The 23,554-nt window shown below is 55.1% G+C and overlaps 1 protein-coding gene and 1 long non-coding RNA gene across 9 annotated transcripts in view; one reads left to right on the top strand and one right to left on the bottom strand.

Annotated features, from left to right (window-relative positions):
• Positions 1-23: 23 nt before the first annotated feature.
• Positions 24-13,200, top strand: LOC147823194 (uncharacterized). The gene is made up of 2 exons (XR_015444426.1): positions 24-485; positions 2,050-13,200. It is a non-coding gene; the product is annotated as an uncharacterized LOC147823194 (long non-coding RNA).
• Positions 3,476-23,554, bottom strand: part of Srgap2 (SLIT-ROBO Rho GTPase activating protein 2) — a 231,582-nt gene continuing 211,503 nt past the window's right edge. For 6 of the 8 annotated variants that reach the window (XM_021242341.2, XM_021242342.2, XM_004862070.4 and 3 more), the window contains 6 exons: positions 21,170-21,394; positions 17,138-17,217; positions 14,934-15,114; positions 13,170-13,316; positions 9,428-9,749; positions 3,476-6,720 (listed from right to left, as the gene is read on the bottom strand). In XM_021242341.2, coding sequence (XP_021098000.1) covers positions 6,331-6,720; positions 9,428-9,749; positions 13,170-13,316; positions 14,934-15,114; positions 17,138-17,217; positions 21,170-21,394 — 1,345 coding nt within the window. In that variant the 3' untranslated portion in view covers positions 3,476-6,330. Of the gene's footprint in view, positions 6,721-8,541; positions 8,637-9,427; positions 9,750-13,169; positions 13,317-14,933; positions 15,115-17,137; positions 17,218-21,169; positions 21,395-23,554 lie in introns of all 8 variants that reach the window. The other 2 variants (XM_087194163.1, XM_087194164.1) reach the window with 1 other exon arrangement.

Genomic DNA, 23,554 nt, shown 5'->3' with positions numbered 1-23,554 from the left:
GAATGGGGAGCGGAGGAGCCTGTGATTTCTAGGTAAAGCTGTTCCTTCAGACCTCTAGCTCCGGCCCTCAGGCAAGCTGCTTGTGTTCCCTGTGGTGGCCACTCCTAGTCCTGGTCCCTGACTTTTACGCGGCAGGGTGCCCCCTGCTGGGCCACAGAGGACATCTGGCTTTGTGAGAAATCAGTTTTAGGCCACCGAGGTTTGCGTCCTAACCTGGCCCATCCCTACATGCTACCTGATTCCTGAGTGGCTCTGAGGAATCCTAGCGAGAAGTGGCAGTCCAAGGGTGCGTCAGAACCAAAGGGGGAAGGAAGCCCACCCGTGTGCCTTTCCCAAGAGGGCCGATGGCGCAGTGGAGAGGGCAGGGGAGCTGATAGGCACCCGGAGGTTTGCATCCTGGCTCTTACCCTGGTGAGCTCGGCCAAGCCCCTCAGCCTTGCTTCCAGGATGTATGAAGCAAAATGAGATGAAATGCCTGGAGCCTGGTAAGTTCTGAACAGGTACAAGTTTTGGGGGTGTGGTGGCGCATGCCTGTCAGCTGAGGAGGCTGACCTGGGAGGCTGAGGTGGGAGGGTGGCTTAAGCTTAAGCCTCGGGGTTCAAGGCCAGCCTGGGCAAAATACGGAGACCCTGCCTCAAAATGACAACCACAAAGTCGGACAGGGCAGAGTGCGTGCTTAGCGTGTGAGAGGCTCTGGGTTCAGCCCGCAGCACCATCGTCCCACGAAAAGAGAGCAAGGGGCACTAGCTGCCTGAGTGGCCAGAGCCAGGAAGGGGAGGGAGGAGTGGGGTGCATCCCGCCTTCCCAGCAGGAAGGGCCAGGTGACACCGGCGCAGAGCCCTGCCCCCACCCCCTCGGGAGTCAGTGCTGGCCGGGAGCTCCGGCGGGAAGGAAGGAAGGACTAACGCCACCGCCAACGTGTGTGTCGCCTCCGGTCTTCCCAGGGACAGGGACAGGGATGGGCTGGGGAGTGGTCCCTGCTGTGCTCCGTGTTCCTGGTGTCCAGTCCTTCTCTGGGCTCCTCCAACCTCCCGTCTTCACCCTGCTCTCAGCCGGGCAGCAGTCCACAGGGAGCTGCCTTTCGCACTCACATCCATCCCCTCACTCCTGCCGGGTGAGACAGGACAACGCTCCACTTCGCCGGCTGGGCCACCCTGTCTCTCTGTGCCTCTTCCTTTCCTGCAAGGTCCTTCTTCCCATTCTTCTGGGTCCTGCCCACCAAGAGAAGAGCTTCGACACTGTCCTTTTATTATTTGTGTATAGTACTGGGGATTGAACCCAGGGCCTTCACACTGAGCTGTTTATGTATGTCTTTACTTATACGCTGAGACAGGGGCTTGCTAAGCTGCCCAGGCTGGGCTCGAACCTGCAATCCTCCTGCCCCAGCCTCCAGAGGGCTGGACTTAAGGTGCGCGTGTGCCACCACGCCCAGCTCAGCTGTCTCAAGAACAAAGCCCTCCGCTCCCTCTTAGGACCTCGCGTCACCCATGCCCCACGGAGGCCCCTTCCTCTGCTAGGTGCTGCTGGCCCTTGGTCTCCATGACCCTGCCCGCCCGGCACCCGGCACCCGGCACCCGCCTCCCGTTTTGTGGCTCCTCCGCTCTGGGTTTCTAAGATGAGGACAAGTGTGTTTGTCCCCAGGCGGGCTCCCTGCTCCCTGTCACCCCTCTGCTGGGCCCACCAGATTCCCGCCAGATGCCGCCGTCACCTCAGCATTGCTAGCCCGTGAGGGTTCCTGACCTCCACTCTCCCACCACCATGGCCTTTCCTGACCAAGCCAGACGTTCTCTTGACATGTTTCATTTTTCAGTTTGACAGCCATTTTGCTTACCTGTCCTCTCCTGTCTAGTGCTGTATGACAGTGTGCGCATGGAAAGACTTGAAGTTTGCTGACTGGCTAAATGTCTGAGGCTTCGTTGCATGTAACATGCCAGGATTAACTCCTGAATAGGGAAACCTGATGTAACTATAAACATTTAGATGAGATCATCTTAAAGACTATCTCTTACATTCACACCCACCTGGTCTCCTTTTCTGGTTTCTATCCAGATAAAATGGGCTTCTGTTTCAACTGCTCGTTGCCACTCCCTTCCATCAAGCTCCCATCACCTATGAGAGCCAGGCATGGTGCACTCAGGAGGCCGAGGCAGGAGGATCACCCGTTCAAGGCCAGCCTGAACTACATGGTGAGTCTCTGGCTTAGCCACCCTACCCCTCCCCCTCTTGCCAAAGGAAAAAAGAAAGAATGAGAGGAAGCAGCCTTTGCCTTAGGACTCACTGAAAGGTCTCTTCTGTCCCAGCACAGCCTCAGAACTGGCTCCTCCTCAGGTACAAGGTGCTCGCGCACAGGGTGGAGGACAGCCCCAGGCCTGCCTCCCCAAGGTCAGGGGGCCGGCAGGAGAGCTCAGGACGTAGCCATGCCATTAGATGGGAGGGGAGAGCGGAGGGCGAGACACACTGCAGATGGAGAAGGGAACCCTGGGAGGATGTGAGTGTCCGGCCAGCCCCGTAGGACCCTTGCACGACCCCAGAACACGGGGAAGCCCTCTCTGCGGAGAGGCCGATCGGTGCCCGGGGTGAGCAGACGTAAGCGTGGGCCCTTGGGGCTCTAAACTCATTTTAAGCTATCTTTGACATTTTGCTTAATAATAACGTATTTATAAAGTCTCGCACGCTCACGGATGTGTAAGAAGACACGGGAGTCAGAGTGCCCACTGTGGGCGCAGCAGGGAGGGCTCACAGGCGGAGCGGCTCAGTCTTCACCAAGCAGGCGCTAGGGACAATGGTGTGTTCCACGAACCAGTGAGTCAGCCGTCCAGAGAATCTGCTGCCTCTAGACTCCGTTCCTCTCCCGGAAGTGGAGCCCCAGGCGCACTTCCAGAGGTTCCAGGCCTTGACTGGCCGGCCCACTGCTCTGGGCCTGTGATGCCAGACGGGAGCAACAGCTCACCGGGCGGCCCGGAAGTGCTCCGCTGTTAGCTGAACAACCTCACCCTGAGCTCACTTGCGTTACCACCAAAATCTAAAGGACAAAGCAGCCCCTGTAACCCGCCATGGCAGTGACTCAGGGCTCTGGCCGCCTTGCTACAGAGCTGGCAGTTTCCAACCAGGCTCTTAGGCTTCCCTCCTCCAGGGGGACTCTGACCACAGACGGAAATAGAACAGTCCTCACTGACCCCGGGAAGGTGGATTCGGTGAAGAAATGGTTTGCATGGCAACAGGGTGGCCAATGGCATGCCAGGAGGCTGCACAATCTCAGGTTCCACGTGCCAGCTAAATGGAAACACGGGAGAAAGGAAATCCACGTTCTAAATGCAACTGTGAGGGGCCTTGGCCGGGAGGGAGGTGGCTGGCTTGGATCCCCTCATTCCGCCCTGTTGCCAGGCAGGCCTGGTAGCAGGGACGAATCAAAACCTCTTTCGAGCAGCTGTGCTCCTGACTCAGACAGTGGGGAAGGGATGCGGACTGCAGCATCGAAACCTAAAAATGTATTTTATTTTGAAGTTGTGCTTTGGATTTTCCCCAATCCAACATCTGTTGAGTGACAGTCTTAGGTTCACAAAAAGCATCTCCAAGCATACATACAATATTCCAGTTATCAACACTATTTAAAGAATATACCATTTTACACAGACGTGACCTACAAGCCAGACGCCACAACACTGCGATGCCCTGGAAGATCCAACTTCCCTTCTGAAGGTCGAGTCCATGGACACCAGCCCTGCCCGCGGTCTGTTCCTTCTGATGCTGGCACCAGTGCACCTGTCTTGGGGACAGACCTGGGTGCCCTGAGGTTGGCTGAGACCAGGGTTTCCAGTTTCCAGGCTGCCGGCTGCAAACTCCTCCGCTGTCCAAAGTGGGATGCAGGGAGCCCCATCCACCTCCCCTCCCAGAGACCGAGCCTTCAGAGCCCCGGCCAGGCAGAGGATCCAGGCCCCAGTGGGCAGAGCAGGGCTCCCGGAAGCATGGTGCTGGTTTCAGCAAGCGTGTCTGAAGACTTGGGGTACCAGCTCCCTTCGGCCCTGTGGTGCAGAATCACAGTGTGCGCCGACCCCAATTCCAGCTGACTGCGGTGAACTCCGCCGAGAACTCTCCTCCTGCCGGTTCCCCGTCCTCCGGACAGGGCCACCTCGCAGGCGTCAGGAGCACCAGAGATGAGGCCCGGCTCCCAGAGCTGGGGTTCACAGGCAACCGCTCACACACCGCGCAGGTCATGACTCAACCAGCAGAGGGACACGGACCAAGGGGGTGGCAAACACAGGCAGGTGCAGGGTTGAGAGGGAAATGAGGCGAGAGCAACAGGGCGGGGCCCAAGCGGTTCTTAAGAAAGTTTCCCTTTCACTTTCCTAGGGGAGGGCGTACATGGGGGGCGGCGCGAAGAGCAGGCAGGGAGCCAGTTTTAATCAGCTGGGTTGAAAGGAATGTAGAGTGGGGTTTCATTTTCAATGGGAAGCAGATCCTTGAGTCTGAAAGCCCCTCTTGGCTCAGGACCTGGATGAGCCTGGGCCAAGACAAGAACGGGCCTCTCAACAGAGCGGTGAAGACCAGGAGTCCCAGGAACGTGGGTGAGCTCTCCAGGGAGACGCACTCTGCTGAAGGGAGCCTGGCTCACCCCGGTCCTGGAGTGGTTTCCCTGATGTGGCGGTCAGGTAACCCTTCCGTCAGGGACTCCCAGGCCCTCCTACTCACACAGAATGAAAAACACCCAAGCTTTCCAGGGGTCCCACTGCCAGCTTCACGTGTGGGTCCCAACAGGATCCCTTCCGGGGCAAAGACAAGAGCACTCCCATTTTCCTACCAGAGCGGCCACCCAGCGTCTCTCCTCAACTACAGAAACGGAAAGGCTAAAATAAAAGCGTAGCTGCCAAAGCAGAAAACGCAGAGAAGAGGGTGAGCTTCAGCTTCTATTCGCGGAGCCGTGGGCCTGTGGGCCTGAGCTGTGGTGTGCCCAGGCTGGGGGCCCGTGGCAGCCCGGTGCGAGCACATGAGCGCCAGCCTGCAAGCTGCCTTGGAGCAGGCAGGGGCACCATTTCTGCATTTTGGAGGGAGACCAGGAGGGGCCAAAGGCAGGCCGAAGTATGCAGCATCTCCTTCTCTTTAGATTCTGGTCTTGAGTGGACTTTGGAACGTCTGGGGCCAGGCTTCCTTAGGTGTCCTCGTTTGGAGGAATGGAAACCGACTTGAAGGGGCAGTGTCTGTCTCAACGAGGGCTAAGTCCCTGTTGGTCCCCAGAGAGACCTTATAAAATAACCCAACCAAGGGGTGAACTTCAAAGAATTTTTCATTTGGGAACAATTTTTTTGTTAGCAAAGTGGAATTTAACTTTTTAATAGCATAATGAATTCTATGAGTTAAGTGCCCCAAAGGTGGAAGGAGGAAGGACCCATTTCTTACCTTTATCAAACCTGCCACAAACACAATAAAACTTTAACTCTTTACTCTAAAAGCAATCAGCTATAAAACTGTCTTACATAGGAAACTGTCTTAAATGGAAAATGCTCCCTCGGAGACAAAGATAGGAACGAGAGAAATGTCTATACATTCAGAAAAACTTGAAAAGCTCCTTAATCAGATTGGGTTGTACTTCTACAGGATGGAGGAGAGAAAAGCGAACACCAGTGACCAACTCACAGCAATAGGAGGAAGACGGAGGGAAAGGCACCAGCCCACGCAGATTACAGATCGGCCCATCCTGCTGCATTTCAGAATGAGAGACTCCAAAGGCAAGGCAGGTTCTGGCCCAAAAGAACAGAGTCTGTGATGGAAAGAGTCCCGGGTGGCTCTCCTGTATGAACTGCCACAGTAATTTACAGAGACTGGTTTCTGAGCGGGAGGCCACATGTGCCAGAGACCAGGAAAACGTGTGTGTGTGTGTGTGTGTGTGTGTGTGTGTGTGTGAAGCGAACAGACTCCACGATTCTCTATAATCAGATCTGGCCAAAGCCAGATGTCACCGACAGCTGGATGGAGGGGCAGACCGCGTGGCCGAGACCAAGGGGATGAGCCCTGAGCCCGTGTCCTCCGTGTCTTGCTTTGCCTTGCCAGACTTCACCACGACCTGGTAACGAAAACTGTCTCTGGCTGACCTAAGAACGTAGACTGCAGCTGGCTGGATTACAATGACCGGGGGAAGCAGAGGGCAGTGGGAAGGGAAGGGAGAGGCGGTGACAAGGGCTTCATTCTCGAGGTTTGGGTGATGGGGAGGCTAATTCTGCCAGAACAACTTAGAATCTAGTTTTCAACTGAAGTCCCCAAGCTAGTTAAATAGGAAGAGTTTAATAACAGTCAGTCCCTACAGTCCCCTTGTCTAGAACAATTAAATTATACCCCTCAGACAGTACAGGACTTGTCAGTGGACTGTGGGGAAGCTGACGAGTTGACACCAGGGCTAGTGGCATTCGTTTTGGGGAAGACGGCGGGCTTGGGTCGTGTGGCGGGGGGCTTGACCGGGGCAGCCATCTTGACGGACTTGACGGGCCGGAAGGCACAGGCCATGTCCCCCGCGGTGCTGGCGCTGGCGCTGCGCTGGAAGGCGGGCTCAGGGTCCTTGAGCAGCTGGGTGTGCAGGGGGCTGGAGGGCTCCGAGGTGGGGGCCGCCACCGGTGAGGTTTTGAGGGGCTCCAAGGTGTCTAGAACCACGTCGGGGGTGTGCTTGGCACTGCTCTGCCGCTCTAGCTCCCGCAGCTCATTCAGGGCAGAGTTCATTGTCGCCTCAATGTCCTGCAAAACAGGAAGGAGGAGGAGCCGAGCTGAAGGCAGGCATAGTCCCCAAGGAGCCTGTTCCAACAGGACACGCCAGGCGTGAAGAACCCACTGAGAGGCCCAGGCTACTTTATTCGGCTGAAGTCCCTGAATGCACGAGCGCTCAGAACGTGAGGGAAGGAGGATTTTCATTTTCAAGACTGTTTTTCCTAGTGATTGGGCTGACTTTTTTTTGTCTTTCTTTAACCCTCCATCCCCGGTACTAGGATTCAGGCCTTGCACTAAGCTACATTCCCAGCCTTCTACATTTTTTGTATTTTGAGAGAAGGTCTTGCTAAGTTGTCTAGGCTGGCCTTTAACCTGTGATTCTCTTGGTTCAGCCTCCCGAGTAGCTGGAACTGCAGGCACGTGCCACCACCCCAGGCTGGTCAAACTTATTGTTTTTGATACTGGGGATCGAACTCAGGACGTTGCGCTTGTGAGGCAGGCACAGTGCCACTGAGCTAAATCCCCAGCTGGTTGAACTCATTTTTACTAAAGTCCTTGGGTTTTGGAGATAGGCACTGAAATACTGATGGATGAAATACATACAATGCAGTGGGCAGGATAAAGGTGGAGCTCAGCGCAGCCAGGAGCAGGGCTACTCCGAAGATGGGGCATATGCTATCTAGTTCTATCTCTGCTCAAAGGTGTGCTAAACTGGTTTGTTTTTTTTTTTTTTTTTTGCAGTACCGGGGATCAAACTCAGGACCTTGTGCATGTGAGAGAGGCACAGTGCCACTGAGCTAAATCCCCGGCTCTGTGCTAAACAGTTTTTAAAAGGGGTGAAAGTGAAGTATGGTCTTTATCTTCTTGAACCTGAAGGTCAAATGTTAGGAGCATCAGCCGTTCCTCAGCGTGGGATGCAGAAAGTTCCAGAGCCCAGTGCTAGAACATTCCTCGGGATCCCATCCCTCACTGACCGGAGCGTCCCACCTGAAAGGACTTCTACCCACCACCAGGAGAGGGGAACCACGGAACGGCCAGGAGGGGGAGCCAAAGCCCACACAGGTGAATCAACCTTCTGCAGCTCTGTAGGAAACCGTAGTCCTAGCCTGGAGCTTAAGGCAGAACCAAAGAACCCTGGCAGGCAAGCCAGCTGCTTCCTGGGGAGACCTCCCAGCTGCCGTGCTGTCCAAATAAACTTGTCAGGGGTCCCCAAACCACCAGAGGACTCCTTCTTGGGATTAAGCTCACATTGAAAGCTTGCATGTTCTAGGCAAAGGGCCCATTATGGTTTCTTTGTCCTACAGAGTGACCCATGCTTTCTTCTGACAATAATTCCACTTTCACTCATACCTATGACATTCTTAAAATGTGTGTGTGTGCATGTATGTGCTCGTATGTGCCTGTGACACTGGGGATTACACCCAGGGCCTCACATATGTTAGCCAGGTATTCATTCCATCACTGAGCTACCTCCCCAGCCCTCTGAAACCTTTAAGATGCTCAGAAAGAACTCCATCTCCCTCACAGTGCAGCTCTGCAGCTGGATTCTGTCCACCCATGTACCTTTTCACTCCCAGCAATGCCTGACCAAGGAAGGACCAGGGAGGATTCCCACGGTGCAAGGCCAACTGCCATCAGAAGCTTAAACAGAGGCACAGGATAGAAGGCTAGCAAAGCAAGACATCTCAGGCCCGCAGCTCGACACCGGCCTGCCAGGCCCACCTCTCTAAGCAGAGCCCAGGGGAGCCAGCAGAGGCCACACCCAGCCTCTATGGCCCCCGGAAGATGGAGCGAAGAGAGTCTCAGCTGGGTTGAGACTTCAGAGGGCCACAGAGAGCCTTTAGTTCCTACCTGGTCTAATGAAAATTATATAGCTGGGAGAGACGTCTGAGAGCACTGCTTGGAGTGGCCCCGGTAGTCGGACTTTTAGAGGTGGGGACGGATCTCTGATATTTCAGGGAGAACAGAGAGGCATCAGTGTGGTGCAGGCATGAAGGAGACGCTCTAGTAGGGGGCTCATCTCTACCGGAGCCTTGGGCTGGAAATGCTTTTAGTTCTCAAGCTCCCCGCAGCCAGAGTATTTTGAGGTCTTCAAGACCAGAAGCATATTGTGGATTGGGCATCTGCCCACGACGGATCAGCTTCGGGAAATGGAATGACTGAGATGGACAGAGCCATCTACAGATGCGGTTCCAACTGTATCAGAGTCTCAGCACTCAAATGGCTTCACAAAATCTACCTGGGCTTTAAGACCCAAAACTTGGGCCGAATGGACTCTACCCAAATACTCTTAACTACCAGCATTAAATATCAGCAGCTTTGCAAGGAGCCAGAGCATTGGCACCTTAGTTCACGAACTTCATTCGGTCCACAATCCTGGTTGTAAATGGAGTTGGACAAGAATCGAATCAAATTTTCCTACGAGGTCAACACTGAACCTAACCATTGAATTTGATTTGGTTCTCGCCCAATTCACCTGTGACCAGCGTGGTGGAAAGTCAAGCTCGCGAACGGAGGCACCGCTGTATCTGAGTAGGAGGCGGGAAGCCTCTCAGTCTACCTTCAGGGTCATGTGGGGGACAGGCGGTGGCGGGCACGCGGCCCTCGCAGGCTGGCGTGACACCCAGTTCCGGGGCAGCGCTGCGCCACCCCAAGTCGTGTCACCCAGCAGGGGCTGCGCTGAGCAGCAGCGGCGAGTGTAACCCCCGCCAGTGGCCGGCCCAGGGCCCTCGGTTACCTGTGCAACGACCTCAGGGTCCGTGGGCCGGTGGTTATTGAAGCTCCGGGACCTGCCCGCTGTGGCAGCCTTCCGGATCTGCGGACTGTCCAGCCGGTTCTTCAGGGAGGAGTGGCGGCTGATGGAGTTGAGGCTCCCATGCCCGCTGATGGGGCACTTATCTGGCCCTTCCTTGGGGAGACTCTGGCTCAGGACGGGCTGGGAGGACGGGCGGCAGCTGGCCCCCACCCCCGGGGAGGAGTCAGTCAGGGAACTGCTCAGCCCATGGCTGTCGCTTCGAAAGGTTTTCCGGATGCTCCCAGGTTCTGGACGCTTCCTTTGCCTTCAATCACAAATAGAAAGGGCAGGGTGATCGGGGAGCCCAGCTCCAGGGGGCCAGGATGGGGAGAGGCGCAGACGTGACACCCGGGGACTTGTGGCAGGGGAGGCACAAGGAGCAGCTTCGGTCCTTGGTGTCCTCTTGGCTTGTTCCTTCCCTGTGCCTCTTCTCCTGCCACCCCCAGCCGGGGCAAGGGAGAAAAGGATACTTACTTGTGCATCCTGGGCACGGAGCTCCCAACATAAAAGCTGCTGTCAGAAAAAGTGTCTGAGTAAGGGAAAGCTTCTACTGAGAGGGATTCATGGGAAGACCCCGCGCTTTGAGCAGAAACCGAGGTCCCAGCAGGAAGTCTCACCGTCACCGCTGAGGGAGGGAGGGAGGTGCTGGCAAGAGGCGCACTAGTGGCCCGTTTTAGCTTGTCTCTTGGTCTAGCTAGTGCCTCGGAGTCACTGTGGGCTCTGGCTTATTCTACAGACATAGAACGGAAGATCTGCTCAGGTGGAAGGACAACCGCATGGGTCCGGGGCCACCCAGCGCTGGGCTGAGCCCTGGCTCTCAGCCGGTTTATTTCACACCACCTAGCGCTCTCAAATGCAGTGGCTTGGCAGAACCCTCGTTCTATGGGTGTTGCCTGCTGCTGTGGAGTAATTCCATTTCTCTTGGAGTCGGATTTTAAAGGACCGAATCTAAGAAGGCACAGAGCTGCTCGTTCTGATGGCAGCCTGGCCGCTCCGACTGCATCTATGGGGGCTGGGCAGCGGTGGGAGTGGGGGGAAGGAGGGAGGTGGGACTTGGCACTGGGGCCGCCTGTGAGGTCCTGTTCACTGCTGACGTCTTCCTCATCTTTACAGACCCAGAGCAGCTGCCCCATGAATGTCCCGTCAGCAGTTTTAGCCCTGGGAGGGGAACCAGCCATCCTCCCGCAGGGACAAGGGTGTCGTCTCCCAGGGTCTCCTGAGGCGAGCCCTGCTCTGCAAATCTTCCTGCTCTGCAAATCTTCCATGACACCGCTCACTGCAACTGCAGACAGAATGCAGCCCTCCTTCCCCTGCTCCTTCCGGCACCCATGGCACTGCTTTGTAGCTACCTCTCCATGCGGTCTTTACCTTGCTGGACTGAGCTCTGAGAGCTGGGGCCGTGTCTTACTTGGCTTTGAAGAACCAGCGCTGGTGGTCGGCATAGAGCAGATGCTTAATAAATGTGTGGGACTACTCTGAAGGGCCACGCCCTGGTGACGCCTTGATTTCCTTCTTGCCTTTGAGGTTGGCTGACTCACAGATCTAAACTGCTGAGAAGGCACGTTCTTGGAGTAGCTGCAGCCAGCCAGGCCCCAGGCCAGGCCTGGGGACATAATGATGAGGAAGACAAAGTTCCCCATCCCTAGGAGCTCAGCCTGGTGGGGGATCTGGCGCAGTGTGAGTACCAGGAACGGCTTGGGCTGCCTGCGGACACAGGGGAGGGCACCTGACTCAGCCCGGGACTCAGTGATGTCCCAAAGGCCTCCCCAGAGCGGGAAATCTTTGGACTGAGTCCTGAAGGGAGGAGAGGAACTGACCAGGTAAGGGAGGAGCTGGCAGAAGTGAAGGCCTAGAGGGAGAGAGCCAGGCCCTCCTAGAACAGAAGCAGCTTGCTTGGGAGGGACGAGGGGAGGCTGAAAGGCAGGCTTACTTGGAGGGCCGCCTTCCCTCCCTGACCGGGCGGTGTCTGGGCAGGCCGTGGGTGCAGAGGCCTGTCCTCCAAGGGCCTCACCATGAGGGTTCCCTCACCATGCAAGGAGTCCAAGGGAGACACTGACTTTCTCCCGGATGTTCATCTTTTGACTGCTTGGCTGCCAGTCTCTGTAATTCTTTTGTGCAAATGGCACTGAGTATGGGATGACTTAGTAACACGTACCGAGGACTGGGGATGTAGCTCAGCGGTAGAGCACTTGCCTGGCACGTGTTGGGCCCTGGGCTCCATCTCCAGCTCAAACAAAAAGCCTGTACAAAACTGAACATCTAACTCTCTCTCCACCAACCCTGTCTTGGTTTTCGGCTTAATAATTGGCTTACAAGCTTGTGACTATAGGCTTATAATTAACATAGACTCGTAAATAAGGAGGAAAAAAGTGATTAGCGCATCGTTGCTGTTTACCAGTTTGTCTTCCCAGCAGGGCAGTGTGCTGGGGGAAGTATAACGTCCTCAGTTCTTTACTGGTCTGAATTGAATCACAGCTGTACTGAGTGAGTGAGCTGAATAAGCTACTTGATGAACTTGAGGGTGAAAGAGATGGAAACGAGCCACGTGTCCCAACCACGCCCCTGCTACCGCCTGGTTGGAAAGAAGCCAAGAGATCTGGCAACCTGGTGTGGTTTAAAAACAACAAGCATCTTTTATTCTCCTTCCAGTCTCCGTGTCCAGAGGCTACGGTTAACAGGTTTTCAAAGTGCAAAATCATTTCATTCCTCCAAGGCCAGAGGGAATAAACACTGTGTGTCCTCTCCAATCCAAACTCGTCAGGAGCGCCCTGGGGCTTGTCATCCTGCTGGCCCTGGGCCAAGTCTCAGGGTCTGGCGGAAAGAGGTCTGTAGACTTTGGGACTTGGTGTCTGGCCCCTTGAGATGAGATTAGTTCTCCAATAACCTGAGTGCCCCTCGGGTAGGCAGCAGCACTCGGGCGGCGCGGATCCCTCCACACAGCTGGCTGGGGTGTGGGTGGAGTTAAACCCTGGATGTTGCTAACGGCCCCAGTGAGAGCTGTGGGGCAAAGGCAGGGGCCTGCTGGACAGGAGCGGCACTCTGTACGGGGGCTGCTCGGGAGCGTCAGACACGGGGCTTAAGCAACAGGGAAAAGGTGGAAATGGTTTCTCCCAGGTGAGCAAGGGCAGAAGAAATGAGCACCGGAGGTCACACACGGAATAAAGAGCTCAGGACAAAGCTGTCCTGGGGCACAGTGCTCTCCTCTTCTCTGCAGCAGTGGATGCAGGACAAGGGGAGAGACAACAGACACATGACATCTAATAAGCCCGCCTGGCACGGCTGAGCCTGGTGGGAAACACACAAGACTCTGAATCTTGGACCAGACAAGGGCTGAGGAAGACAGCCAGCATTACTGTCTGAGCAGGAATTGGAAAGAGAAGGCACCTCTAGGCAACAGCACAAGACTGACTTGCATAAAGTGACCGACGTTTTGGCCAAGTCTTAGCCGTGAGACCGCCAGAAGGCTGTGCTGACAGACACCGCGGGACGGGCGCACAGGAGGACGCACGGCCGCAGCCCGACACAGGCAGCAGGGCCCTGGGCCTCCCGGGCCTCCGGGCAGCGGCGATGAGGGCATGCAGGCTGTTAGGCCCATGAGCAGTGCACGACTAGGGTTAGGCCGGGGGAGGCTGGGTGGTGGGAGTCGACTTGTTCAGGGGAGCAGAGAATGAAAAGCAGCGCTTACTTGTTGATGTTTGCAAGATAAATATCGGCTACGTGACCCCCACCGGGACAGCTGGCCCCCACTCTGGGTGTCACCTTTTCTTCAGGTGGCTCAGAAAGGACCTCAATCTCAGACTTGGGGCTGGACCTCTCCACGACACCGTCCTCGCTGGGGGAGAAGGGGCAGGCAGGCAGGGAGGGAGAACAACACAAAAAGCAGCGTTAAATCAGCAAGATGCTCCCCCCCCACACACACACAAACACACACGAGCTGCACCGCTCTGAGGCGGCAGGTGACACCTGGTGGGGCTGGCTCTGCAGCACAGACAAGGGACCTAGGGGCCTTGGAGAAACATTAAATAAAAATAAATAATTGGCTGAGTTCCGCGGGATCCTCAGCTCCTCAGGGCAGCTTGGTTAGGGGACCCTGGATTGCAGGCACCTGCCCTCTAGCCCACACTGCTTTCCAGGGGTGGCAGGGCCGGGCCACCTCCTAGAGGAGGAGGCAGAAGGAAGTCCAGCGTGTGGCTTATGTCAGCGCTGAGGTCCTGAGCACCTTGGGTAAGGACAGTCCGCTCTGCGTGGCTCTGGAGATGCCGGCGTTGAGGCAGGACAGGGCACACGGCCACACTCCATCCTAGCACATTCAGCCTCGCTTAGGGCGTCCAAGCTGGGCCCAGTCTCTCCACTGCTCTCCTGGCCCCTCTCCCCTATCATTCGCTTCTCTTGGTCCCGCAGTGAAGTCATAATGCTAAGACAGGGATGGGAGGGTCCTGTCCGTGCACAGACCGCCACCGCTTTGCAAAGGTATTGACTCAGGGAGGGCTCCCTGCACAGCTGCAGCTGTGGAGAGGCTGGGAGGGTGCAGACTCACTCAGGACAGCAACCTTCAACAGTGATACCGAGGGCAGGACTGAGAACAGTGCAGTGCTGCATGCAAGGGAAGTGAGCGGGGACAAAGACCGGGGCGGCGGGCCACAGGGGACACTGCCGGCCCCCAGACCGTGCTTCGAAGGCAGGGAGCGACTGACAGCCCACGTAGTGCAGTCTTGGGGACCAGTCCAGGCTCCCTTTGTCCCCAGACATTCTTCTCCTTCCTCTCCCCATCTCGCCCCAAATTGGCCTCATCTGGGCTAAGTGAACTTGGGTCACTTCCACAGGGGTGCTTGAGCCGAACTCCTCCCAGAGAGTGACTCCTCGTGTTCCCATGGAGGTGGAAAGAGCCACAGCATCCCAGCTAGGTGGGGTGTACACGGCTGTTTTAAAAACAAAAAAGAAAAAAGGACAGAGAGACAAAAATGTCTCCCCTACCTGCTCTTTCTGGAAAGGAAATGTATGAGGGGAGGTAAAGGCCACATTATGGCTCATCAGGTGTACATGTTGGTGAGCACTGGCTGACAGGTCTCTGAAACGAATGGCTGGCCGGGCGTGGTGGTAAATAATCTCAGCACTCAGGAGCCTGAGGCAGGAGGACCACTGCAAGTTCAAGGCCAGCCTGAACTCCATAATGAGCTCCATAGTGAGCTCAAGGCCAGTCTGAACTACATGATACCCTGTCTCAAAAAGCCAAAAACTAAAAACAAAAACAAATGGATGGCAGAGGGACTCAAAGGGGGATCACAGTGGAAAAATGAAAAAACATTCTGCACAGAGCTGGGGGGACTCCCTTCGGGGAACTGTGAGCCTCAGACCCCTTCAGTCCCCTCGCCTTCCTACAGCTCCCAAGTGAACTGCACTCCCCCAGTGGAGCCAGGGGCCACCCCTAGAGGTGCAGGGCCCTACGTACGTGTCTTGGACCACGATGTACTGATGGGGGATGAGCCCGTCGATCCCGTTGTGCCGGCCTTCCCACCAGTCGTCGGACGCCCGCTGGTAAAGCAGCAGCGACGCCCCCTTCCTGAAGGACAGCTCCCGGGCTGTCCGGCCCACGTAGTCAAACCTGGCAATGGCCTCGATGGGGTCGCACTCTGGCAAGGACGGAGGAGGAGGACAAGTGCGGTCAGCACCCACAGGTGCAGGAGCCTGGGCGGAACGGCCCCCAGCCGGACTTGGCGGGGTGAGCGGCGTGAAATCTAAGCAGGGAGGGTGGCCATCCCCGTCCGGCCTGGCCGTCACCCTGAACAAGCTGCTGTCCCTCCCTGCCTCGCTCCACTGTCCCCTGACCTCGAGTCCCTTTCTCTCTGCCTCGCGAGACGCATCAAGATCCTGCCGTCTCTGGCAACTCCTCCGTTTTCATACAGCTCATTATGCTGATCTCCCTATCATCGAACCTGCTATACTCTATTTTAAGCATTACTTCTTTTCTGATTATCTAGAAACTCCATTAATTGCACAAAATTTATCATACTGTATTTTAAGTCATTTATTTATGTTATCCATTCCCTTCAGTAGAACATGACTTCTTCATCTCTATTAAAAGAAAATAACTGGCCTGGTCAACTGTGGAAAAATGCACATGAAAATAATTTGAAAAACTAAAAGGTGTTTACAAATGCAGTGTACTTTTACTTTTGTGTAGGCTTCTGTCTCGTCCATGGAATGGGGATAATAAAGTGCCCTTCCTGTGAAACTGTAGGAGGAGCCAATGAACCCCCACTTGTGAAAGCTGGGGAACAGTGCTGTGAGGTGTGTGCACTGGTCGCTGCTGTCACTGTCCTTATCTGTTCTAGGCTGCTCTAAAGAGAAGGCTCCCAGAAAGCTAGACCCTGAAAGTCAGATCTGTTGGGAAGTAGAGGAGACAACTGCCTAAAAACAAGACCAGAGCCAGGTGTGGCAGCGCACACCTGTGATCCCAGCACTCCGGAGGCAGACGCAGGAGGATCACAAGTTCGAGCCCAGCCTTAGCAAGATCTTGTTTCAAAATTTAAAAATACAGAGTAAAGAGGGTTGGGGATGTAACTCAGTGTGAAGGCTCTGAACTCAATCCCTAGTACAGCAAAACAAATGAAAACCCAATAAACAAACAGAAACGCCATGCCCAGTCAGCCCCAAGTCTGCTGCTGAACAGGCAGGGCCAGAGATTTCACTGCAGGAGGCTGACCAGAGAAGGTCTCCTAATCCAAGAACCTAAGAGAATCTAAGTCTCCCGATGTGGATGTGTTCTCTACAGCCTGTCTGCCACTTGACCTCTCTGACCCCCATTTTCTCAACTGTAAAACAGTGCCCTATTTCCGTAGAGATCAGCAGATAAAATGCACAAAGCCTCTAACAGTGCTGAGGCAGCTCTGATCCATCCAGAAATTCCCTAGTTTGCCTATCCCCCTCAGATGTGGCAGACGATCAGACTGACCCTCCTCCCATCAGGATCTAGAGAAGCAATCCTCATGTTTTCCCCCTTTAAAAGCTGGCACAGGAGAGCAGAATTCATTTGAAGCAAGGGAGGGGGCAGCAAAACTCTGAAAACTGTGCCATTTTATTCTTCTGCCTAGCAAATTCTGAAGCCCCTTGTCAGCTACTGAGCCTTCCCAAGCCCAAGTGATCCAGAAATGGAGGTGAGGAGCTGCTGGACGCAGGGGAAGTGTGTGGCCAGACAGATCCTAGTCAATCACGGGCACTGCAGAGGCCCAGGGTGGCAGCTGAGCGTCGGGCCCTGGGCGCACACTCAGCAGACTGCTCTGCGCTCGCACGCCTGAGGGTAGAAAGGCTGTTTTCCAAGCGGCAGGCGTGCAGGTGAGTGGCTTCTGCACCCTCCTCCCACTCGCCCCGGCGTGCGGGTTCCAAAGCATCTCTCTCCCTTAGCGCCCCCCCCACCTACCTGGGAGGAGTGTGGGGTGTGCTAAGGGACCCTGGCTGGCCGTGAAGGTCTGGGTCTTCACCTCTGGCTTAGCATAACGCCTGTTCTAGTGGCGGACGCCCCTCCGGGAAAGGGAGAGAGGAAGGGCAAGGGACAGTCCCCAGGGGACGGCCAGGCAGAAGCTCGTCAGGTGAACGGGACGTGCAGCCTGACCGAGAGCACTGGCAGCCCCGGTGAGCAGGAAGCAGGCTTCATACCGTCATCGCTTGTGTGGTGTTCTGTGGTCACATCCTGCGTGGAGTCTTCAGCTGAGGTAGTCTCTCCATGTGGGCTATCACTGTGACAGAAGTGAGAGTGACCCAGGCATCAGGCACCGCTTGCAAACATTTGCTCTCCCCTTCAGACTGCCTCTCGCGAGCAAGAGCATGAAATCAATCCTGTGCTCCTATCCTGGCTTACACACAGAAAACACTCAGGAAGAGTGGAGAAAACACTCCACAGTTCCCCACTCCAGCTCCTGCCAGAAAACTGCTGGAGACTATTTGGGACTTAGACTACCTCCAAAGGGAAACCCTTCAGAAAACACAGGACAGGGCAACAACTCCCGGGCTAACTCCAGGTGAGCTCACGGCTGATTCCCAAAGAGGGAGTGCTGCAGGGAAGAAGCAATGAGCCGCTCTGTCAGGAGCAACTGCGTCGGTACCGTTAGGCGAGCCCAGAGAAGCACGCTGCAATCTCTCCGCACCACTAGGTACCGGCCATACACAAGAACAGCGGTCTGCCCACCTCCTAGCATTGGTGGGAGTTACTGGTACCGCTTAGCAAGGCATCTGGAGTGCTCCCTAAGTGGCACTTCTTTTGAACCTTTTTTTTTTTTTTTGGTACTGGGGATCAAACTTGGGTCCTTGTGCTTGCGCAGCAGGCGGGGAAACCACTGAGCTAAATCCCCGGCCCATTTTACAGCTTTTTTTTTTTTGGTACCAGGGATCGAACTCCGGTCCTTGCGCTTGCACAGCAGGTGGCGAAACCACTGAGCCAAATCTCCCCAAATTTTCTATCACTTTTTAATGCCTATCTTTTTTTTTGGTACTGGGAATAGAACTCGGGTCCTTTGCGCTTGTGCAGCAGGAGGCGAAACCACTGAGCTAAATCCCCAGCTGCCTAAGTGGCACTTCTTTCCTTCTTCTGCCTTCCTTTCTTTTTAAATTAATCTTCTGCAGTGCTCAGATTGAACCCAGGGCCTTGGTCACAGTAGGCAGGTGCTCCACCCCCTTAGCTATGCCCCGTCCCTTCCTTCTCGCTTTGTTCAGTACCCTATGCTGCTTGATGCTTCAGCCTGTGTACTGGTGAGAAGGAGGGAAGTGAGTCAAGAAGTGGCCGGCAGAGGAATTTGCTGCACGTTAGATTCTGCAGGAGGGCAAGGACGGAAGCCTGGTCGAGTTCTTTAAAAAGCTCATCTTTCTGGGGATGTAGCTCAGTGGTGCAGCATCTGCCCAGCAAGCACGGAGGGGGTTGGGGGAAGAGGAGGAGGTGGAAGGGGAAGGGAAAGAGGAAGAGGGGGAAGAGGAAGGGGAAGAGGAAGAAGAGGAAAAAGAAGGAAGAAGAAGAGGAGGAAGGGGGAAGAGGAAGAGGAAAAAGAGGAGGGAGAACAAGAGGAGGAAGAAGACAAGAAGGAGAAAGAGGAAGAGGAGGAAAAGGAAGAAGGAAAGAAGAACATGGAAGAAGGAAGAAAGAAGGAAGGAAGGGAGTAGGGGACCAAAGAGAAGGAGGAGGAGGAGAAGAAACAATCACCAACCAAAAAACAAAACAAAAATTCATCTTTTAAAAAATCATCCAGGGTAGAGAGAATGGCCAGGGACCTCAGAGTAGATGACAGTACTCAATTCTTGAAAAGCAGAGGAAATCCCCGTTCACGTCTGAGGTTTCCGGCCTTCCCAGACAGTGCCTACCAGCCCTGCCGGCCCTCCCTCCCCGGGCACTGGTCCTGCAGCCCTAGGAGCTCCTGAAAGACTAGGTGACCAAGGCCCAAGGGGGTTTCTCTGACTCCACAGAACATCCTCAGAGCACCAACAGGGATTCCTCTTTGTCAAAACACGTGGGCATAATCCCTCATGTTTTCTGGGCTGAAAGTCCCTCTGCTAAGTTTGGTGGCATTCTGGAAACTCACGGGGCTCTCAGGGCGCACAGGTTAAAGGCAAACCTTTTCCTGGGACGTCTACTAAGGGACAGCTCTGACTGCAGGGAGCCCTGGAGGGCTGTAAACCCATGGCCCCACCCCTGAGTTTCTGAGCAGCTGGTCCGGCTGGGGCTGGACTGGGGAACCTGTGTCTCTAACCCGCCTGACATGACCTGGGTGCCGCTGGTCAGGTGCGGCTAAAACCTCTGTACCATGGCAAGATGCTTTGGAAGGTCCCTTCTGGCCTGGAAACCCTATGCTTCTTTCATGCCATACCCCAACCCCCTAACACCCCCCAGGCCCACAGCACCTGAGGACCCGGAGCTGCCACGTGCCCGCAGGCTGTCCTAGAACACCCACTGAGCTCCTGTCTCAGGACTGGCAAGTCGGGAAATGGGTTGCCTACAGCTGAGGGAGGACCAGTGGCCAGGGGGGGTTCTGTCTCCTGGCCATCCTCCAGAGTTTGGGGCTCCCTCCTCCACTGTCTTAGCTCACTTCGCCGGCACTTCTCGGGTGGGGAGCTTCAGAGTGGGTCTCAATTCAGATCACAGAACGCTGCTCACCGGCACCTCTGGCCCGCGGCCCAGGGCCTCCCACCTAGCCTGAGACTGTGGTAGTAACGTTCCCTGTCTGGCCCTGTGGTGTAATAAATGTCAAATGCATGGCAAACAGGGGTCTAAGGAGAAGAATGGACGAAGGCTCCCCAAACAGGGCTGGGGAGAAGCAACTCTGTGCTCTGAGCAGTCCTGAACCTGTGGTTTGCCCGCTGAGCGCTAGGGCAGGCATGCTGCCTGACTTTGGAAGTAGGATTCCACACTGTCACTCCTCTTGAGAGGGGAAAACCAGTTTCGTGTCACGTGCACAAGGTCTGCTCCCGGGAGCCCAGCAGCCAGCGGGCTGAGGCTGGAGCTGAGCACCTCCCCAGCCACTGCCCGGTGGCCACGTGTCAGTGGCAGAACTTTCTCTCCTGGGCAGCCAGCTGAGGTTCTTCCAGTCTGGACCTGACCTGGGCTCTGCAGTGTGGCAGAGGAGTGAACTCGGAATGTCAGTGCTACTGGGATGCTCAGAGGTACGAAGGTCACTTCCTTCACTCCTTGGCAAGAGTCTGTGCTTGGGGGTCAAGGAGAAAGCGGCCCCTCTGGCCTCCCCTACCTCAGTGGATAGCAATGGGGCTGGCTGAATTGGTTCGATGTTGACCTCAGAGAGCATCCGATTTGGGCTGGCTTCTGTTTTCAGCCCAGGCTGAAATACTGCTTGGGGAAGAAGGGAAGGGCGGAGGGAGGTAAGGGGCATCACAGACTGCAAGAGACTCAGAAAAATGACACTGAGTCGTATCATGGCAGGCTGCATGGGTAACGGACGGGTCCGTGCACTACAGGATGAGATGGGGTTGAGCTCCCTCCGCCGAGATGGCCTCGAGGGGCTGCAGAGGCTTCCCTGTAACCATGTGGCCACAGGGCTCTGTCTGTTGGGAAATGAGTGGATTGTCTGTCCAGTACAGGGGTCCAGCACAGCTGCTCCCTAGGGATTCCTTTTGGCTCTGTTCTCAACCCCGTCATGAAACCCTTGCCCCAAGGACTGTGATTCTGCTCGGCGTGCCACCAAGCCGAGCCTGCCCCAATGGAGCTGAGCCCACTTCCTCCTCACACATTTCTCAAACCGTTCCAATGTGTTCTCCTGTAAACTCACAGCCAGGAAATGATGCCTCATTGTCTAAACTCTTCCCAGGAAGCATGGGGCTCCCTGGGACCCCGGCCTGCCTTTCTTAAAATCCACAGCACAGAGTAGAGGCTATGGGGATGCTGTTGACCAGCAAACAGCAGTTTTACACACAGCTTTGCAAAATCTCCTTTCCTGAGGTATTAGTACCGCTATTAATGTGGTCCCTGCCTTTTGGAACGGCACCTCACCACCCAGAACTCATAAGGAAGGGAGGTGGCTCGAGCGGTACTGGCTCCATAGGTAGACTGAGGCCAGGGTCTGTCGTAGCAGCCCAGGCCTGGAGTGCAGGCTGGAGGACGCTGTGTTTCCCTTTAGCGTTGTTCCCTTGGCCATCTGTCCCCCACGCCAGTGTGCACTGGTGACCGCTCCCACCTCCAGCCCGAGCCCCTACCAGTAATCCTCCATGCTTCCTCCTCTGCTGTAGATGGGGCCCTCCAGCTCCCTGGGGTTGGGGAAGATGTTCTCGTGCTGGATGATGATGGTTTTGATCAGCTCGTTCACATGGGCTTGGCAAGACACCTGGTCATGGCCCTCCGGCACTGACATCAGCGAGGGCCCGAAGCAGATGGCGAGGTTGTAGGGATCCATCATGTTCTCTTCACTGAACTGTGACAAACTGGAGAAGGCAAAGGGGCCAAGCTGGAAAGCTGGCGCATGAATGCCCAGGAGACACAGTCACAGGTGGCCCTGCCAAGGGCAAAGGCACAAGGCCCACAGATTGCCACCTGGCTTTGCGGGCATCAGGAAGTCACCTGGGGACACAGGAGTGACCGCCGGATGGTCATTCGGGAGCCAGGGAGAGGTAGAGGGAGGTACCTGCGTATTAGTCTGACCTTCGCTTCTCTCCAGTTCCCATGCCAATGTGCCTTCCACCCCCTCCTCACGCCCAACCTGGAGCTTATCCGCCACTCACTTTCCCTTGAGAACACGTCGCTCTACCAAGCTCAGCGTGGATCCACAGCCCAACCCCCCCAAGCCAGCAGCGCAGACAGGGAGCCTCGGCTTGCCCTGGTAATGGGCACTGTGCAGAGTGTGCCTTCTTATAGAGCAAAACAATCACATTATTAGGGATATCCCATTCCTGCCTCTACACTTAATAAGAAAACAGCCAACCGATAGCTTTTGTATTCCACCAAGACAGTGAATTTCTCAAATGCTTAATGCAATTGTTTTTCACTTTCATAATATCCTTTCTATTAATACATTCAGGATTTATTTAGGAAAGGGTTAGTGTGCTGTTCAGGCTCCACTCGCGCTTCCTTGGGATGGAGGCTAACTTTATCCTGGGTATTTATTTGTTCTGGGACCTCCCCCTGCTCAGCAAGACCCTGGCCAGAGATCCCAGGCCTTCGATGGGCCACGGTGCCTGGCAAGTCCCCACTGCTCCTGCCTGTCCAGGTCTGGAGTGCTAGGCCAGCTCCGGACAAATCCCCACACAGCCCACAGAACCGTGAGCTCTGCAGGTGTGTGGCCTGCCACAGACACCAGCAGGCACTGCCTGGCTCCGGTTCTGACAGATCCAGAGCCCTGTGATCCAGCCCTCCGCAGCTGCTCTTCTGAATTATGCAGTTTTATTCCTAGGTAAATAAAACTCACATCCAGACTCCTGTTACAGAGCGGGGTTCCCTCTAACCCAACCATTCTCTCCTCTCCTGGAGGTTCTGAGATGCCCCTCAGGCCCCCTTGAGAGTCACTGCAGGACATGAAAAGTGGCTCGATGGACATGACCAATGGTCACAGGGAGGAAGAGCTGAGAATGGCTGTTCTCCAGGACCTAGAATCAAATATGGGAGCAACAGGGAGGTTAGAAATCCAGTGGCTGGACTGCTTCACAGGCTTCTTAAAGATTTAATTTTACAACCTTCTCTGGATCCTAAATTGAAAGAAGCAGAGGTTTAGAAAAGACTGGGGAAGCTTCTAAGTCTTCCTGGGACACTGGATAAAGAGGAGTGGAAATGACCCTGGTAACCTCAGCAGGAACAACCGAGAGATAAGACAGCCAAGGCTAATGGGGAGGATCCCAGGCTGGCCAGGCCCTGGCGTCATGGAGACAGGAGGCTTCAGCAAGGGCTGGTTTCTTAGGTGTGATCTGATAGTGTTTTGGTAGCAGGAAAGAACACCAGTAGTTTCTGGGAAGCCTGATGGTCAAAAGGGACAAACTCTAGCCCTCAGTGTGCCAAGTAAAGCGCTATGGCAGAGGAGGAACGATGTGAAGCTTACAAAGGAAAGAACTGTTCAACTTACAGGTGGTGGCAATGACCAGGGGCCTGAGGAGGACTTAGTTTCCAGGGCTGTGGTCTCGTGAATTGGGTCCATTTTTTGACTTCCATTAAAAAGTAGGCCAAATTTGCAAGGCCCTGGGGTTTGATTCCCAGTGTACCAAGGAAAGATAAAAAGACCACAATCCTTTTTCTCCTCCAATTCACAGGGGAATACCTCAGTTTAGGTGCTAACCAGTGGCTCTTTACTGCATCTGAGGGGCACAAGGGTTAGGAATTTGGCAATAGAACAGGCACAGTGGCTCATGCCTGTAGTTCCAGCTACTTGGGAGGCTGAGGCAGGAGGACTGCTTGCCTGTAGGAGTTTGGGGCCAGCTGAGAAACAGAGTGAGTCTGTCTCAAACAAGCAAGGAAACAAAACAGAATTTGATCAAAACTAGGTATTCTCTCTCCCCCAAAATTCATACATGTGCACATATAAATGCTTACAATTTTATATAACGCGTCATGATATTAAAGCCTGCATAAGATCTCTGGCCCTGGATAATGATGCCAAG

Source organism: Heterocephalus glaber, unplaced genomic scaffold (genome assembly GCF_053883595.1).
Source record: "Heterocephalus glaber isolate CG9 unplaced genomic scaffold, H.glaber_assembly_v1.0 deba00001600, whole genome shotgun sequence".
In the NCBI taxonomy this organism is placed as follows: domain Eukaryota; kingdom Metazoa; phylum Chordata; class Mammalia; order Rodentia; family Bathyergidae; genus Heterocephalus; species Heterocephalus glaber.
Note: the sequence above shows the minus strand (reverse complement) of the source record. Positions and strands in the feature narration are given on the sequence as shown.